The 20,615-nt window shown below is 43.1% G+C and overlaps 1 protein-coding gene across 4 annotated transcripts in view; it reads left to right on the top strand.

Annotated features, from left to right (window-relative positions):
* Positions 1-20,615, top strand: part of ITPR2 (inositol 1,4,5-trisphosphate receptor type 2) — a 464,180-nt gene that overhangs the window by 399,854 nt on the left and 43,711 nt on the right. For all 4 annotated transcript variants that reach the window (XM_089671685.1, XM_089671684.1, XM_089671687.1 and 1 more), the window contains 3 exons: positions 3,968-4,057; positions 13,492-13,622; positions 18,693-18,858. In XM_089671685.1, the coding sequence (XP_089527811.1) occupies positions 3,968-4,057; positions 13,492-13,622; positions 18,693-18,858 (387 nt within the window). The remainder of the gene's footprint in view (positions 1-3,967; positions 4,058-13,491; positions 13,623-18,692; positions 18,859-20,615) is intronic.

The following is a 20,615-nucleotide window of genomic DNA, read 5'->3' as shown; positions in this document are numbered from 1 at the left end:
CCAAAGAAGTTAAAAAGTGTTCCAAGTAAATCTGTGCATAGCGCAGTGAGGCCTTTTTAAGAATAGAAGGTTTTTACATCTCTTATTTTATCACAAAATTCAAAAATAAGAGTAAGATTTATACTAAGAGTTAGATTTTTTCCAATGGGCAAAGCCATGCAATTCATTCCTGTATAGATCATCAGCCTTATGCACATCCAGAACCACTGGTGTATGGTCTAATATTATAGAGCCATTTATTCTGAACTGCATACAACTGTTTCAGGCTTTTTGGCCATCAGCAGTGCAGTGTATGAAAACTAGGACTTCTATGGAGTAGGGCTTAGGCCCCAATAAAGACTTACAAATATATCCTTTTCTGATTTCTAATCAGTTCATCTTGTAATCTCCAGACCTTTCCTTTTCATTTACCACAATGTTTTTCCTCTTATATTGTCCCTTCCATTGAGTCCAGGCTTTTATATTACCCACAGACCACTAGGCCGTTATTAAATCCTCTGGCTCATGGCAATGGGGCTAATTTAGTTATTATTCATAACAGGTACTTATATAGCGCCATCAATTTATGCAGCAATTTACACATATATATCATGTTGTAAAGTGCTGGTCAAACTGTTGGAGCTATATGAATCCTGTATAATAATAACAATATTGTACATTCACATCAGTCTCTAACCCTCAAGGAGTTTACAATCTAAGGTCCCTAAGTTACATTCATACATAAACATACTAGGGTCAATTTAGACAGGGGTCAGTTAATCTACCAGCATATCTTTGGAATGTGGGAGGAAACCAGAGTACCCGAGGAAACCCACAAAGGCACAGGAAGAACATCCAGGAATGGAGTTTCATGGTTGGGATACAAACCGACAACCCTAGTGCTGCAAGGCGGGAGTGCTAAGCCTTGGCTAATATTAGGATCTTTAGAATAGAAAGTGTTGAAGATGTGCCACATTAAAATCTGTGGCACTGAAACCATAGTATTAAGGAGTTCTTTAATACACAACAGGAAGTGTGTTTTTAGACAGGAACTATTTTTATTCACAGCCATAGGCTAACTATAGCTATCCAACAGTGAGCGATTAGTAGACAGGTACTCATCAAAATCCAGCTGTGAGGGGTTAGTAGGCAGGTACTCTTCATTATCCAGCATTGAGGGGTTAGTTGACAGGTACTCTTCATCATCTGGCATTGAACAGGTTAACCTCAGGCTTGGGTCATTCTGTTCTGCAGTACACCAGTCTTGTGAGAAGTTCTTTAATCCTAGAACTCTCCAGAGGACTCCCCCGGCCAGCGGCAGCCGCTCCAATAACAGCAGTCTGAGAGCTAATTTTACAAGATGCCGTGGGTAGCTTGGAGGGGGCAGACAGAGACCCCTGTGTAGTCTGCCCGCCAGTGTGCTCCTACAACACCATCTATTACAGAGGCGCTACAATCGCAGGCTCATCTGACCAGCAGGACATCCAGCCATTACTTGTTAATAGCCTAATGACAAGTGAATAGAAAACAAAAGTATTTTATCAGGAATTTTGCTCTCTCCATCTAATCCAGATTTATATCTGACCCTAAGACCTTCATGTAGAACTCCACCACTCAGGCTTTGCTGAAACAGAATATTCATACAGAATTGTTCCAATAACCAGTGCAAAGAGTAATGGTGATATGCCAGCCATTCAGAATATAGATTACTAAATTCATATCAGTAAAACAATAATGTGGTTACTTTGGGTTACTGCACATACTTTGCCTTAAAGTGGTTGTAAAATTCAGACATTAAAGCAGAGCTCTAGTCAAAATGTAAAAAAATAAAAGTCAGCATTTACAAAAACTGTAGCTGCTGACTTTTAGAAAACAGACACTTACCTGTCCCCCGATCCAGCTGTATTCTCACCACAGCTGGGTTTACCGACTGTCCTGTGTCCCTGGCGCTGGAATCTTCGGTGTGGGCACCCAGCTGTGACAGCTTGCGGCTTCATAGCCGGGTGCCTACTGGGCATGTGCGAGTAGCGTCATGTGTCCCAGAAGACTATGGGGAAGGAAGGGTAGCACTTCCGCTTCCAATCGCCTAGGTGGAACCTGGGAAGTTGGAGGTTGGAGTGGGTACCTGTCTAATTCAGGTGACCCCCCCCCCCCCACTCCCCGAGACCTTAAAGCGGAAGGTTAGACCTCCGCTTTAAATATGAACAAAGCATATCCTTCTATAGTGTGTGCTTGTCTCAATTCAGAACACTAAGGGGTAGATTTACTAAGACCGGAGCACTCATAATCCGGTGCAGCTGTGCATGGTAGCCAATTAGCTTCTAACCTCAGCCTGTTCAGTTAAGCTTTGGCAATAAAACTTGGATTGATTGGTTTCTATGCAGAAGTGAGCCTGATTTTTGCTTTAGTAAATTAACCCATAAGTGTAATTTCTCTGTGCCACTTCCTTCCTCTCTTAAGCACAAGTCACTTCTGATGAGTTTTCCTGACACCCAGAGAAAAATGGTGACAAAAGAGGGCACAGTCTGTTGGAGCGTCAGCTCTGTTCCTGTATGCTGTGTGAAGGGGTCCCTTCCCTCCAGTCAGCTATCAGAGCTCTCCTCACTGATGTAACTTCATCTCCCTCCCCCTGCTTTTCAGAGCTGAGAAATCCTATGCAAATTCTGCACTTTGGATGGATTTAGGGGACATACAGCAGTAGATAAACATGTACAACTTATGTAGGATGATTTGTTTCACCTCTATGTATCACCTGAGGCCAGTCACTTCACTGGGTATATGTAAGGGCTTACAACCACTTTAAAGTGTATGTCAGGGCAAAATACAAAAACAAACATATTTAGTACAGCTTTGCAATACATTTATATTTCCCTACATTTTACCTTTTAAAAGCAATTAAAGTACGTAAAAATACCTCTGCAAGAAATCCACTGAACTCCCAACTTCCTATTTTGGCTGACCGCACAATGCCTCTGCTGGACTGAAATCCCAAGCAGTGTTGACAGTCTTGCTCAGTTTTACCCTGCTGGACTACAGAACATGTCTCCCTCTACTGATCTCCTTAACATAAGAGGGAGGTGTTCTGTAGTGCAAATTAAAGAACCCAGAGCAGACAGGACTGACAACACTGCTTGGGATTTCAGTGTAGCAAGGCACTGTGTTGTCAACTTACTGCAGGAAGCTTGAAAGTTACTGGATTTCTGGTGGTTCAACAGGCTTTTTCTGTACTTGCAGCACAGCATTTTAAAGGGATAAAACATGGGAAATCTTGCTTGTAGTGCAGAGATGTCGAGAATATGAATTTTTATTTTTGTCCAGACTTCCACTTTAAACACAAGCAACAAAGCATTCTAATGTCAAAGGATGGCCAGGTACATATTATTCTTTCAATCTTAGAGGCTTAGCAATAAATGTGGGCATTATCTAGCACAGTCTGCATGCAAATGAAGCCTGCCTAGGAATGCCCACTCCTCTAGACTGATACCCTCTCATCACTGCATTTTGATGTTTGCATAATCCTTCCCAAGAACCAGCCAACTGCTTGTATCAGAGCTGACAGCTTTTGTGAGCAGTACTGAGACAGGGTGCTGTGTTGTTTTAAGGAAGCTTTGCCCCTCCCACCAGCCATGATCTGACTGCACTCTATAAAGAAGCACAGAAACCCAGTGATGATGTCACTGGGTCTAAAATAAGGTATGTAATGGCAATCAGAAAGGTCTTATTTAAAATGTCATTTACATGTTGTTGAGGGGAAAGGTCAATATAAGCAGAATAACAGTTTTAAAATTGGAACTCCGTATAGTAAAGTAATATCTTGCAGCAACAGAAAAAAAAAATAACCGCTGAACAAAGAAGCCTGTAAACAGAAAACACATAACACAGTAAGAAAAGAAGAGCAATGGTTTTAGCAGTGTTCCTCTTTTAGCTTTTTACTCAGGACCTGTTCTGCACAGAAAAGGTTAACCACTTCACATTCTCCCATTAACAGATAACGGTGGCCTCCGCGCCTCTTCTGTAACAGCAATGATGAGCTCCTGTCCAAAGGAAGACTGTCCGTCACCAACCATATCCATCACAGGTCAGTTCCAATATACGTCCTGCACCCAGAACTCAGAATTCAGCCATCCTTTTCTCAATTTCCTTAGCTGTCCAATTCAAGACAATCTCTAACATTTTCTGCTTTTAAAGTGCACCTGTCAGTAACTTTACCAGTCTGCATGAATACGTTCCTGACATGTCCATTATACAGAAACAGTATAATTTTTCTCAAAGGCTCCTTTATCATAGAAAGAACTGCAAACAGAAGGAAGCATTTCTTTAGTCTCCTTTCTTGCAATGATCAGACTGCAACATTGAAACTTTGCTTCAGGTCACAAAGTAAAAGTCTGCAGCAGGGGCTGATTTGTGTAAGACATTTGCGAACACAGCCAAAACTGCACAAATACCAGAATTGACAGGATTGTGTCATCTCAGTCCAGGAAGTAGATGGACCCTGGATGATGCCTAAACAATAGCTGCTCTCTTCTGGAGAGAAATGCAGATGAAGACATTACCAATGAGAGTACTGTTAGCTCTGTAAAATGTAATAAATGGGATGTTAGTGCAGTTTGTGGCAACCTTGTGGTTTTTGGTGTTTCTGCCCAGGTTAGGGTGTTCCCAACTCATACTATTGGATCCTCAGGATATAACATATATTAGAAATCCAAAAGAAAGAGTGGGACCCCTTGGGAAGTCACTGAAGGTGTGCTTGAGAGTCCCTAGATGATTTAACAAGCTGGTAGGTTACATCTACCCACATCTGAAAAATCACTTACCCTTTAATTTCAATTGCTGCAGTGCCACCTGCTGAAACATTGTGCACATGCCCCATTTGTGCACCGGGGAGCATTGCTGTGTCATAAGAATGCATGCGTTTATATAGGTGCGTTTAACAAAAACAAATGGGGGTAGATGCATGTTTTTGGCTCCTGGGTACATGTTGATGGTTCATTGAGAATGAATGGTCAGTGCAACATACCCTGATGTGCCACAAATGCTTACATAGATGGAAAGCTTGTTGCCAGGGGCAACCAATCAGAATTTCTGTTAAATTTTCCATGCAAAGAAATTTTAGAGCTGAACTGCAGAAGGATATAAAATACATAAATGAACACAGCTCTGTAATCTCTAATACATCACTAAATGTATTTTATGAAATACAAGCCACTTAAGTGCCTTATTTAAATGGAATCGCCCTGTTATAGTCCATTCAAGTGAGAGCTCAGACTGGGACAAGAAGAAGCAGCACAAGGCATTGATATACTGAAACATGCTGATGGAAGGAGAAGACCCGAGTGGCAGAGAGATGAGTTCATCACTGTGCTGCTTCTCCTTTCAATGTCCATTCACAGGCTGACCAGGATGACCTGGGCTCAGGGAAAATGAATTGAATGATGTTGGCCATCAGACTAAGGACATCTAGTGACAGAAAAATTCATGGGAAATTTCTGAATTGAAGCTGAATATTGCAGCTAAAGAAGCTTTTGTTGTTTTATCTTTTAATAAGTTCTTCATTTTTATCTCATTTTTGGCTTGAGTTGAGTTCTGCTTTAAATCTTTTGTGACTTTTGTGGCTTCTGCTTTTTTCCTGGTTTTATTTTTCTTGTGAATCCACTCCAGTGATTGGAAACTGGACTGTTCTGTTATATTCTTCTGACCTCACAATGGGAATGATTGTGCCTGAGATGGACCCACCTCTATGACATCGCAGTCAGGGGTTGATGCCACAAGCCTTATGTCTTTAAATAAACTTTATAGGTGACATATTACTGTTCTGTTATCCCATCCCCCCCCCCCCCCCCCGCCTACGACCTCGTTGCTTTTATCAGTTCCAGAGACAGTTAATCAAAAACACATATTTGATGTTACAGTCACTTTAAGCCTCCGTTTCAAAAGAGAGGACAACCTAATTAGAAGCTTGTTCATAAGCTCCACCACAAGCTGTGACTGACGCTGTAAATCAGCGAAATGTCCCAGAAGTCTTCTTACGCATTTCCCGCGACCAGCTAATTAGCGGCACAGACACTGTCCCTCTTGTATTCAGTAGCAAGACACCATAGATGGCAGATAAAAGTGGACCTTACAGTAACTTTGCAAGCCTGCATAAATCCTCTTTTCATAAAAGCTCCACCTTTTATCATGAACAAGCCACCAGTAAGCTTCAGTCAGTGGCTTTGCCTAGACTGAGATGATGTCACCAGTCAGCTGCAGGCCGGAAGAAGCATTTCCTTCATCTCCTTTCTCCCAGTGATCAGACTTCATTGTAAGAAGTCACAAGGTGAGAGGCTGGAACAGTGGCTAATCGGTGTCAGAATTTTGTGAACACAGGAAAGAACTGTGCAGGTAACAGAATTTATATGATGGTGATGCCAGAACAATGATGGCTCCTTTAGGAGAAAAAAAAACACATATGAAGGCATTGTCAGAGGTTGTACTGTGATCACTGTGAGTAGTATGGCCCCATTCACATGGGTGTAGTACAGATCTATTCACCTGTATGAAGAGCCATCTTTAGCTGCCCAGGATGCACAGGTGTTCCTTGTAGGAGCATGCAGACAGCCTGTTCAAATCAAAGATGGAGCCAATCGCACACATCTCCAAACACAAGTGTACAGCCACGTGGGTCCAGTGCATGGATAAGAGCACAGACAGATTGTGTCCCGATCCATACATTGGACTTGTACTTCAGGATGCACGGCTCAGGAGATCCGCACAGCCAGCCACCAGTTATTCTGGACAAGATTCCAGCTGGCATCACAATGTGCAAGTTTTCATGTGCGTTTTTGCATGGTCAGATTTGCATTTATGGCAGCCCATTCATTTATTGGGTAAAAAGATGAGAAAAAGGAGAGAAGCGCCTCTAAGTGCAATAAGTCTTTTAATTCAAGTCTAAATGTAGAAACACTCACATGAGTGAAGTAATCATAAGCTTAAAAACCGTGGTTAGCAATAGTTAACGGTGGGGTGGTAACCCGGGTGAAGAGCCGTCATCTTACTGCGATGTGGGGAGGTCAGCTCTCGGCTGGAACAGCATGGTGGCTGGAGGGGGAACAGCGGTGAGGCCGGCCTGCATGCACGTCCTCCCTCAGAGCCGGATGGAACGCACTCTGGAAATAGCGGCGGCATGGCCGTGATGACTTCAGATCCCAGGGTGCACTGCAACGCGTTTCGGAGCATGCACTGGCCGTGGAAGGCGGAAGTGCACTCCTTTTTCAAGCAGGGGGAGGTGGATGAACAGGGGTGAATATATAGGGAACGTGAATCTAATTGATCAATTAACCAATTAACCAGTGATTGACCATTGCTGTCAGGTGAATAGTGTAAAGTCATGGATGTTAAATGGGGGGGTAAAAAAAAAAAAAACCAAATGGAAAAAAGAGAGGATGTAATAAATCCTTTCTCTCCTTTTTCTCATCTACAGAAGTTGCTACAGCTTATTTGGAAGCCTTGCCCTCAGTGCCACACTTACGCTCTTCATACAGTAGCCACTAATACCAAGATCATCCCATACTACCATTTCCCAGGACTTTGCAGTGTTTGCGCTGTTACAACCCTTCCTCATTTATTGGGCTGCCAAATGCAATGGAACATGCCAAAAAGTACGGCAGGCACAGCTTTTTAAAGTCATGCCGCACCAAACCACATATTAATTGCGATACCAAGCATTTTGTGGTGGCAAATGCACATGTTTGATAAATACGTTTGAGGTGCCTTTGCACCGCAAGTGATTTTAATGGCCCCTGACGTATTACCAAGCATTTTGCACCTCCCGTTCTCCCTGGCGTCCTTTAAAAAGGTCTTCCCAGGGGCAAGAAGGATTGGAGATCATCTGACTAGTGTGATTGGCTGTCACAGTAAGGGAGAATGTCACCAGCACACCAGGATCACCAATATGGGTCCAAAAGTTTTAATGAACGATCACATAGATATAGCAAGGCAATGTTTTCAGAGTCTCGCAGGACCCCTTCATCAGACATCCCTGATGAAGGGGTCCTGCAAGACTCCGAAACGTTGTCTTGCTGTAACTATGTGATCATTCATTAAAACTTTTGGACCCATATTGGTGATCCTCGGTGTGCTGGTGACATTCTGCCTTGCTGATTCTGTTCCGTTCCAGCCGACGGTCGCTGCAGCACCCACTTATATACACAGCCATTTTTAACGCAGGAACGTGTGCATTTGGATTGTACACTTGTATTCTGGCTGTCACAGTAGTCACATGATTGGGAGCTGGTCCCGCCAGTGATGGATAATGAGGACTGTCTATGACAACTCGGTCTCTTTGCTTGGAGCACGCAGTGATTGCACTCTCAGCATGGACACGTCAACTGCCCAGCAATGCCTATGTGTGGCGTGTGGGTGTTAAAGCCACAGGAATGAGGCATGCAACGCCTCATGCTTTGAGAGACTTCTTCCTCCCAGTACAACAGCCTCAGCGTCACCATTTTGACCGCTGGCTGTGAAGGGGTTAACCTCCCTCTCTCTAATCCTGTTTTTATCCGAGTTTGTTTTTTGTTTTGCAAACGACATAAACAAGATAATTTGACAGGCAGAGTGAATCGAGACGCTCAGGGGTAAATTAGGATTCCTCTCAAGGGCTTATGGGGTTTTTTTGTTTGTGGACCGCATCTTCCTCCAGTCACCTTCACAGATGGGATTCTGCACGCTGCCTGTGGTTTCTCTCTCACAATGAGTAATTGATAGTACTCAGATGACTTTTACATGTGACTTTGCTGAGCTCCGTTATGTAAAAAGTGTGGAGAAGCGGCAGGAAAACACGTTAACACCTTCCTGACAGGAAAAGAGGCCACCCTACTTTGGATTTCTATCCGAATTATGACACCAGTCTTCTTCAGTCCCTACAATATCTCTTTCCATTACCTTCCTCAGCAGAGAACATTACCTTTTCACTTTCTTAAAGGCAACCAGTCTTAAATGATTACAGTATTGTAGATTAAAGCAGGCCATAAATGATTCTTTTTTTTTGCTCAACCAGCGGTTCAACAAAAAAATGACCTGATTCCCCCATTCACACACTCGATGTGCATGGAGGAATCACTCCTGCTGAGCTACTGTATTCTGCCAGCGGGGAGCCTTCCCTTCTAGCTGAATGCAATGATCAGTGTTGCCAGCTATAGCCGGTGACACTGATCATTCAGGAACAACCTGATAGGCTTATTGTACACTCATCCATAGATAGACGTGTACAACCAGCTAGGTCATACATGGATCGAACTTTGTCCAGCAGCCTATCCATTCACTAGAGACCAGTGACAACACTGAGAATGCAGCCTATCCATTCACTAGAGACCAGTGACAACACTGAGAATGCAACCTGTCCATTCACTAAAGACCAGTGACATCACTGAGAATGCAGCCTGTCCATTCATGAGAGACCGGTGACATCACTGAGAATGGAGCCGTCCATTCACTAGAGACCAGTGATATCACTGAGAATGCAGCCTATCCATTCTCGAGAGACTGGTGACATCCCTGAGAATGCAGCCTGTCCATTCACTAGAGACCAGTGACATCACTGAGAATGCAGCCTATCCATTCTCGAGAGACTGGTGACATCACTGAAAATGCAACCTGTCCATTCACGAGAGACCGGTGACATCACTGAGAATGGAGCCTGTCCATTCACTAGAGACCAGTGATATCACTGAGAATGGAGCCTGTCCATTCACTAGAGACCAGTGACATCACTGAGAACGCAGCCTATCCATTCACTAGAGACCAGTGACACCACTGAGAACTCAGCCTATCCATTCACTAGAGACCAGTGACATCACTGAGAACGCAGCCTATCCATTCACTAGAGACCAGTGACATCACTGAGAATGGAATCTGTCCATTCACTAGAGACCAGTGATATCACTGAGAATGCAGCCTGTCCATTCACTAGAGACCAGTGACATCACTGAGAATGCAGCCTGTCCATTCACTAGAGACCAGTGACATCACTGAGAATGGAATCTGTCCATTCACTGGAGACCAGTGACATCACTGAGAACGCAGCCTATCCATTCACTAGAGACCAGTGACATCACTGAGAATGCAGCCTATCCATTCACGAGAGACTGGTGACATCACTGAGAATGCAACCTGTCCATTCACGAGAGACCGGTGACATCACTGAGAATGGAGCCTGTCCATTTACTAGAGACCAGTGATATCACTGAGAATGCAGCCTGTCCATTCACTAGAGACCAGTGACATCACTGAGAACGCAGCCTATCCATTCACTAGAGACCAGTGACATCACTGAGATAGGAACCTGTCCATTCACTAGAGACCAGTGACATCACTGAGAATGCAGCCTGTCCATTCACTAGAGACCAGTGATATCACTGAGAATGCAGCCTGTCCATTCACTAGAGACCAGTGACATCACTGTGAATGCAGCCTGTCCATTCACTAGAGACCAATGATATCACTGAGAATGCAGCCTGTTCATTCACTAGAGACCAGTGACATCATTGAGAATGCAGCCTATCCGTTCACTTTAGACCAGTGATATCACTGAGAATGCAGCCTGTCCATTCACTAGAGACCAGTGACATCACTGAGAATGCAGCCTGTCCATTCACTAGAGACCAGTGACATCACTGAGAATGCAGCCTATCCATTAACTAGAGACCAGTGACATCACTGAGAATGCAGCCTATCCGTTCACTAGAGACCACTGACATCACTGAGAATGCAGCCTATCCATTCACGAGAGACTGGTGACATCACTGAGAATGCAACCTGTCCATTCACGAGAGACCGGTGACATCACTGAGAATGGAGCCTGTCCATTTACTAGAGACCAGTGATATCACTGAGAATGCAGCCTGTCCATTCACTAGAGACCAGTGACATCACTGAGAACGCAGCCTATCCATTCACTAGAGACCAGTGACATCACTGAGATAGGAACCTGTCCATTCACTAGAGACCAGTGACATCACTGAGAATGCAGCCTGTCCATTCACTAGAGACCAGTGATATCACTGAGAATGCAGCCTGTCCATTCACTAGAGACCAGTGACATCACTGTGAATGCAGCCTGTCCATTCACTAGAGACCAATGATATCACTGAGAATGCAGCCTGTTCATTCACTAGAGACCAGTGACATCATTGAGAATGCAGCCTATCCGTTCACTTTAGACCAGTGATATCACTGAGAATGCAGCCTGTCCATTCACTAGAGACCAGTGACATCACTGAGAATGCAGCCTGTCCATTCACTAGAGACCAGTGACATCACTGAGAATGCAGCCTATCCATTAACTAGAGACCAGTGACATCACTGAGAATGCAGCCTATCCGTTCACTAGAGACCACTGACATCACTGAGAATGCAGCCTATCCATTCACGAGAGACTGGTGACATCACTGAGAATGCAACCTGTCCATTCACGAGAGACCGGTGACATCACTGAGAATGGAGCCTGTCCATTTACTAGAGACCAGTGATATCACTGAGAATGCAGCCTGTCCATTCACTAGAGACCAGTGACATCACTGAGAATGCAGCCTATCCATTCACGAGAGACTGGTGACATCACTGAGAATGCAACCTGTCCATTCACGAGAGACCGGTGACATCACTGAGAAAGGAGCCTGTCCATTTACTAGAGACCAGTGATATCACTGAGAATGCAGCCTGTCCATTCACTAGAGACCAGTGACATCACTGAGAACGCAGCCTATCCATTCACTAGAGACCAGTGACATCACTGAGATAGGAACCTGTCCATTCACTAGAGACCAGTGATATCACTGAGAATGCAGCCTGTCCATTCACTAGAGACCAGTGACATCACTGTGAATGCAGCCTGTCCATTCACTAGAGACCAATGATATCACTGAGAATGCAGCCTGTCCATTCACTAGAGACCAGTGACATCACTGAGAATGCAGCCTATCCATTAACTAGAGACCAGTGACATCACTGAGAATGCAGCCTATCCGTTCACTAGAGACCACTGACATCACTGAGAATGCAGCCTAGAGATTGGTGACCAGCACTCTTGGTGTATTACTTCCTTAGTAAAGAATTACGGATAAATGTTACAAAGCTCTTCCAACATATTCCAGATAGTCAGCTGGAGTTGACAGTTGAAGTCGGCGATCACATGTCTGGTCTCCCATCACTCTCATCCCACGTTCTCTGCTCACAGTAAACACATATGTTTACCCCGCCTGAGTGGCTGTGGCATAGAGCCTGTGAAACAGACATGATCCATGTATCCTCCACTTATTAATAGTCTGAAAGTCACCTGGCTGAATAGATTTTATATTTATCCTGGCGTAGGCTGTGGATCCAAACGCCATCCTGTCACTCACATGTGCTGTAAATTATTCCTGCAATCTTCTTATCTGGTAACGAATGCCTCTAACGGGGAATGTTGCCGTATTTTGATTTTGTCAACATTTGCTTCTTTACAAACTTTTTAACAATACGTTCACTTGTTTTCTTAGATGCTTATTTTGATTGTTGTAATTCATATACAAATGTTGTCTGCAGTGGCTATAGCTAGATCAGGGAATGCTGCTTGTATTTTCTTCTTTAAGGGAGGCAGTAAACAGAAGTCATGCCATTAGGACAGGGGTGTCAAACTGACAGCCCTCCAGCTGTTGCCAAACTACAAGTCCCATCATGCCTCTGCCTTTAGGAGCCATGCTTGTAACTGTCAATCTTGCAATGCCTCATGGGACTTGCAGTTTGGCCAACAGGTGGAGGGCGCCAGTTTGACACCCGTGCATTAGGGTTATGCTGCTTCATGTAGCCATTTATTGCACCTAGTGAGTGTCAGCCTGTCCCACCCTATAATAACCTGAAGTGGATCCTCTTATTCTAAGTTCACACAACACCCAAGTCCTGATGAATGGGGAATGCCAGAGCCCACGACACGCATTTGCTGTTTATCATCACCCTTATACTGTATGAACTATTATTAGGCTTGCTAATACTGTCTGGAAAGTTCAGACTTTTCAGTTTCACTGGCTGCATGCTTGTTGTGGTAAAGCCAGGATGAAGATGACAGCACCACAACCTGTGCCTTTAAGCTGCAATAGCATATGTCATCACCAAAGGAACTCTACAGTGACTGCTGAGATAAGCTCAGTTAGCCTTTTAGCAAAGCTGCTGTTTTCTTCAGTAACATCTGATACACCGGGTTGCACTGAGACAGTAAAAGTAGTAAAGCGCAGTCTTTGTAATCACCACTGAACACATGGCGCCACAATGCATAGCCAAGGAACCACACCACCATTTACAACTTTAGCATCTCCAGAACATCCTTTGCAGTCTCCACTTAAAATCACCTTTCAGTGCAACTGAGCTTTATTGGCGTACAAACAAAAAGGGGGGCTTTAAAAAAGAAAGGTCAGTAATGGCAGCCTACCTACTTATGGTCATAACAAGTTCCCCTTAAAATGAACAGCAGTGCCTTAGTCTTGTCCTTCTTGTCTCTTACAGATGTGGATGAGGAGGAAGACGATTCGGAGCGAGCGTGTGACACACTGCTCATGTGCATAGTGACCGTCCTAAACCAGGGCTTGCGCAACGGTGGAGGTGTGGGTGACGTCCTCCGGAAACCTTCCAAAGATGTAAGTCACAAAGTATCCGGGGTGCACTGAATGAGGGTGGAACATTCCTATTGTTCTTTTGTTGTAAGGTGATTCTTTCATATTTCATTTTAATCTACTATAATGTAAAGTGCTGAGCAAACTTTTGACGCTATATAAATACTGTATAATAATAATCAAACCAAAAATAATAGGTAAATTGACAGTCTACCCAAAAGTGATAGTTTAGTTCTAGGTGTAGCCTTGTGAGCTGAGTCAACCCACCTTCTTATAAGTTTTTGATATGCCAACAGTAATTATTCCCTATTGTGGTTCAGCGCCTCCTGTTACATTCTAAATAACATAAAATAGATAAACATACAGCAGGGATGGTGGGAACCCCTCGTAATAGGTACAGCAGGTGTGTAGACCCAAGAACTCAACACAGGGATGGTGAAAACCCCTCACAATGGACACAGAAGGTGATCAGACCTGGGATACACTCACCGGCCACTTTATTAGGTACACATTGCTAGTACTGGGTTGGACCACCTTTTGCCTATAGAACTGCCTTAATTCTTCATGGTATAGATTCAACAAGGTGTTGGAAACATTCCTCAGAGATTTTGGTCCATATTGACATGATGAGCATGCCTTTCTATCATCTCGAACCAGTCTGCCCAATCTCCTCTGACCTCTGACATCAGCAAGGCATTTTCATCCACACAACTGCCACTCACTGAATATTTTCTCTTTTTCGGACAATTCTCTGTAAATCCTAGAGATGGTTGTGCATGAAAATCCCAGTAGATCAGCGTTTTTTTAAATATTCAGACCAGCCCGTCTGACACCAACAACCATGCCGCATTCAAAGTCACTTAAATCCTCTTTCTTCCCCATTCTGATGCTCTGTTTGAACAAGAATGTCAAGTCGTCTTCACCACATCTAGATGCCTAAATGCATTGAGTTGCTGCCATGTGATTGGCTGATTAGCAATTTGTGTTACCAAACAGTTGAACGGGTGTACCTAATTAAGTGGCTGGTGAGTGTATGTATGCATATCATGTTATGGTGGTTTCAGAACCAGGAATTCTGTACTGTTAGTTCTTGATATGGATTCTTTCAGCAGATAAAATGCCCGCCCCCCCCCTTCCCCCACCTTATGCCTTGATCCCTCACCGTAATCTGTCACCCAAACTCTAAAACAAAACCTAACCCTTAACATTAGCCTTTAACACTTAATCTAACCCTCTAAGTGTAACTATGGCCAAAAAAAAATGACATATATGATACAGACTGTTTGTAGCAGTATCACAGCGGTCTTTATTTTCCTGAGTTTTCCTGTGACATAGTTTTTTTTTTACCTGGAGATGTGGCCAATTGTGGTGTTTTTTCAACTTTAACAGACCAGGCTGTGCAGCAAAGGTGGCAGTTAAAGGGTTAAGACAAATCATTTCACACTGGCAGGGGTGCTTACAATGGTCAACTTTTTTTCACTTATGTAAAACTTTTATCCCAAAAGGGAAAAAAATCAGTTGTAACTTCTGATGATAGCTGGTGCTTGGCTTTAAAGTGTAAGTCACTTATATAAAGTCTAATACTACCCTCTCTATTGTTTGACATTGCTGCTGTCAAGGGGTGGCTATATTGCTCCACTATAGATACTGTGAAGGAGTGAATGTAGCCACAAGAGTTGTGTTTCCAGCCGATCACCAGATAAAAAAGGGATTTAAAGTGTTACTAAACCCAGGACTATATCTGGTCTCCCATAGTACACAGAACATGAAAATGCAATTATTTTAGTAAATATAAACTGCTAAATACCTTTTCTCATCAGCAGTTACAGCAGTCTTGTGACTTCTATCAGTGTCCAGCCGAGCACTGGTTAAAGTTTGTAGGAGGCGTATTCTCTAGGAGGATGCAGAACCCTTGACCTCTGTCTGGACAGTGCTGATTGGTCCTGTGCTGATCACATGCACTCTCCTGCTGGACACAGATAGAAGTCACAGGACTGCTCTAACTGCTAAATACCTTTTCTCATCAGCAGTTAGAGCAGTCTTGTGACTTCTATCAGTGTCCAGCAGAGCACTGGTTAAAGCTTGTAGGAGGAGACGTCATTCTCCTCTGAATATCCTATAAGAATGCATGACTTCTGACACTCTGTCTGGACAGTGCGGATTGGCCCTGTGCTGATCACATGCAAATCACATCCCTCCTAGGGCTCTGTACTATCTGCAGATGGATTGGGGACAGTAAAAGAAGGAGAGGGTTATAGAAGACAGGATCAACAGCTTTTTTACACAATGCAGAGGATTAACCCCTTAGGTTCCACAGTGAGTATAACTAGCATGCTTTACTGCATATACAGACTGATTTTACTGCTGTGGGTTTAGTAACACTTAAAAAAAAGAAAGCTAAGGCAGCCACCACATCCAGTGATTGATAAGCTATAACGTATTAAATTTTAGTTTTTTTGCTTTTCAGGCAGAATTAAACCCTCCTACCATTTTCAGCCAAGGAAGCTGCCATCTTAGCCTTTGTTTGTTCTGCAACTTCCATGATTCTTCACATGTGATCAGTTATGACACCAGCCATTTGATGGTTTGACAGTTTGGTTAACAGCACAAGCAAATGTGACAGTTGGCATCTCCAGCATGTTGGGAATGGAACTGTTTTTTGCAACTATTACCGTATTTTTCGCTCCATAAGACGCACTTTTTTCCCCCCAAAAAAGGGGGGGAAATGTCAGTGCGTCTTATGGAGCGAATATAAAGCGGCCGGTCCGGTATTTCTGCCGCCACCATGTCAGAATACCGGGCCGGCCGCTCAGCTGTTCTCTCCTGCAGGGCCTTACCTGTTCCTCGCTCCAGCGCTGCACAGTCTTCCCGCGCTGGCTTCTGTGACAGCTGGGTGACCACTGCGCATGTGCTGCACTTTGTGAATGATCCGATGTCTTCTGGGACACGACAGGTCCCAGAAGGTGCCGGGCCATTCACAAAGCGCAGCGCTTCTCGCGCATGCGCAGTGGGCACCCGGCTGTCACAGAAGCCGGCCCAGGAAGAAGGAAGGAAGGACAACTCCGCGGAAGTGGGAGCAGGTACCTGTCAAATTCAGGTACCCGCTCCCCCTCCCTCCCCAAAGGTCAGCAGTCTCTGGTCATTCCCTGCACTGTCTGCAGTCTCTGGTCATTCCCTGCACTGTGTCCGCAGTCTCTGGTCATTCCCTGCACTGTGTCCGCAGTCTCTGGTCATTCCCTGCACTGTGTCCGCAGTCTCTGGTCATCCCCTGCACTGTGTCCGCAGTCTCTGGTCATCCCCTGCACTGTGTCCGCAGTCTCTGGTCATCCCCTGCACTGTGTCCGCAGTCTCTGGTCATCCCCTGCACTGTGTCCGCAGTCTCTGGTCATCTCCTGCACTGTGTCCGCAGTCTCTGGTCATCTCCTGCACTGTGTCCGCAGTCTCTGGTCATCTCCTGTACTGTGTAGGCAGTCTCTGGTCATCTCCTGTACTGTGGCCGCAGTCTTTGGTCATCCCCTGTACTATGTCCTCAGTCTCTGGTCATTTCCTGTACTGTGTCCGCAGTCTCTGGTCATCTCCTGTACTGTGTACGCAGTCTCTGGTCATCTCCTGCACTGTGTCCTCAGTCTCTGGTCATCCCCTGTACTATGTCCGCAGTCTCTGGTCATCCCCTGTACTGTGTCCTCAGTCTCTGGTCATCTCCTGTACTGTGTCCGCAGTCTTTGGTCATCCCCTGTACTGTGTCTGCAGTCCATTGGTTCAGAATATTTTTTTTTCTTGTTTTTCCCCTCTAAAACTTAGGTGCGTCTTATGGAGCCAAAAATACGGTAAATCGATAGGTTTAGTTCTGCTTTATGCCCAGTTCACACCACAAAAACTCACTCCAGATGCATTTCGGATGCTTTTTTGCTTACCGTTCACACCACACTCCATTTGTGATGCGTTTTGCTGTGTTCCAGTACAGCTCTGTGCAGAAAAAATGTAGCGTGTTCTGCTTTTTTTCTGTACTGGAACTGACTGCTCTGCTGTGAACTACAGTCATTGTAATACATGGAAAACACTGTGCATGCATTTTTAATGCAGGAAAAAAAAACACACTGGACTGCATATATTGTGAACCAGCTCTTAATGGGTTCCCAAAACAGTTGCATTTAAGGCATGCCATGAATGAGGCATTCACAGCAAGGATTTTAGCATGCAAGATGTATGTCCTAAAATATTTCAACAAAGTTTTCAGGATGTAAGTCGTATGTTGAGCTCCTCCCCTTTGCTGTCACTCCCCCACCGCTATTACTGACAATTACCATCTGGCAAATTACAGACCCCCCTATGTAAAACAACACTTGCAGATAGTCTGCAGGTGTCATTGAGTTAATACAATGTAACAATGGATTGTTTTATTGTATTAACAATTTTTTTTCATGTGAATATCAAAAGTATGACTTTAAATCTGCATATGCCATCAGTTACAGTTTTTTGTTTTTTTTTTATAAAATGCATTCTTATTAAACCCCTTAGTAACTTTCAACCCTAATTAACTCTTTTGTTCCCTTTTCCTTACTATTATAATTTTTTCAATTTCTAATTTTTACCATTAATATACATTTTTTTTCATTTGTGTTAATTGTTATTTTTTTTCAGTGTCACAAAACAGGAAAATGCACAAAATTGAAAATAAGTCTTTTTCTTATACAAATGACTTTGCCATGCTTTCCCACCAGAAACTTAGGGGTTGTTTTAAATGGCAGAAATTACAAAATAAAATGCACACTTTTTATAAACAGTAAAGCTTTTTTTTTTTTTTTTTTTTTTTTAATAATAATACTGGTCAAAACACAAACAAATGCATTTTTATGTTTTTTATTTGTGCAGAGAATCCATAGAAAATAATTTTGCCAAAAGAATATTACAAAAAGAAAGCCTGGAAATGTAAAACTTGCTCTGGGCCTCCATCTGAAACCTTCTGCATATCACAGTACCAAATACAACTGTTTTGTGTCTAAACTGCCCAAATATAAACTATACTGTATATATAAATATATCATATACTGTATAAACATTCCTAATCACGGCCATACCATTCCTATATTTCAGGAGCCTTTGTTTGCTGCACGAGTTGTTTATGACCTCCTTTTCTATTTCATCGTCATCATCATCGTCCTGAACCTCATCTTTGGTGTCATCATTGACACTTTTGCTGATCTGAGAAGTGAGAAGCAGAAAAAGGAGGAAATTCTGAAAACAACTTGCTTCATCTGCGGTGAGCCTCTGATGTGGAGTGGCTCCTGGAGGAGCTGTTTATAAAGGGACCCTTATTATAGATGGCCTTTAAATTTAGATAACTTTTTGCTTCTCTGTCAAATAAATAATTTTAAAGGGATTTTACAACCCATCTATAGAATTACCATTTTGTGTTGTGTCTGAAAACAGTTGTAAGTCTCCAACTGACTTTGTTTATGTCCGAACCGCATTTCCCACCCTGCAAATGCACATATACCCACCCTTTGTATACATGCGACTTTGGGGAAGGGGATGCTTTGTCTGCTTATGATTGGCGGTCCGCCGTGACAGCTTCCTGACAGGATAGCTCAGAAGGGTTCAGATTAGTATCCACTCATCCCTTGTCTCAATCAAAACACCAAATGGCAGGGCCACTTGGTAGGAACAAAATTGGGAGACCAGGGCAGAGAGTTGTCACCCTATAACAGGGGGGGCCCGAACAAGGACCTTTGTGGCAGGATCACCATGCATTTTTAATGAAAGCTGCAGATTTAAACAACAAATGCAAATTACTATTAAATTACATTACATTTTTTTTTTAATGGTTGAACGGGATGGATTTTTGTCTTTTTTCAGCCAGACTAACTATGTAACTATGTTTGTAATATTAATATGTTATATGACATTTTAGTGGCCACATCTACTTTAAAGATTTCAGCAGCTTAACCAATAGCCGCCCGGCCAAAAGCCGTTTGGCGGCTGGCAAAGTGCTGTAGATTTCCGGGTGGACGCCATATGGCGTTCTCCCGGGCACGCGCAGTTTTCGCGCTTGCAGAGCCGCGCAGCGGCACGTTAGGTCACTGGCTGTGTACCTCGGACACGGCCGATGACAGATCTGAGTACCGGCCCCCGTTGCTGGTACCATGTGACCTGCTGTGACCAATCACAGCAGGTCACATGACAGTTGTATACAATGGCTTCATTCATGCCATCCATTGTATACTAATGTCTAGCTGTGAATGGTCACAGCAATCACATGCACATGTCATGTGATTAGCTGTGGCCAAATCACAGCTAAGCACAAAAGAAAAAAAAAAAAAACCCTGAATGAATCGATGTCATTCAGGTTAATGCTTGCTTATAGCAAAGTAATTCTTTGCTATAAGCAAATTGTGTAAAAAAAAAAAAAAAAAAAAAGATCACTTCCCCAAAGTAGTACAATGTTACTATGGTAACATTGTACTACTTTGGACATAGTGAAATATGAAAAACAAATCTGAAAAAAAAAGAAAAAAAATGTAATAAAAAATTTAAAATAATAAAAAAAATAAAAACAAATATATTTTTTTTTTCATACTGTCACCAGTCAGTGTCCCTGATCACCGCCATGCCAGTTATATGATGACACTGTACTGCACTGGTGACAGCATGTAAAAACAAAATTGTGAAAATAATTTTTTACATTTTTTAATTTTCCAAAAATTAAAAAAAAATACAACTTCAAAAAACTCGACATGCCTCTTATGAAGTACATCGGACTGTCTACTTTGCAAAAAGTGGTCATTTGGGGATATCTGTACTATTCTGACATTCTTGGACCTCAAGAAATTAGATTGGTTGTCAGTACTTCAGGATTGATCAATATTCAGATCTATACCATAGTTTGTAAACTCTATAACTTTCGTACAAACTAAAAAATACATCCTAATTTGGGTTATTTTCACCAAAGACATGTCGCAGAATACATATTGTCCTAAATTTATGAAGAACAATTATTTATTTGCAAACTTTTATAAC

The sequence above is a fragment of the Staurois parvus genome, unplaced genomic scaffold (genome assembly GCF_062004578.1).
Source record: "Staurois parvus isolate SC_StPar_1 unplaced genomic scaffold, SC_StPar_1.0 ptg000114l, whole genome shotgun sequence".
NCBI lineage: Eukaryota > Metazoa > Chordata > Amphibia > Anura > Ranidae > Staurois > Staurois parvus.
The sequence above is the reverse complement of the archived record's forward strand: the minus strand, read 5'-3'. Positions and strand labels throughout refer to the sequence as shown.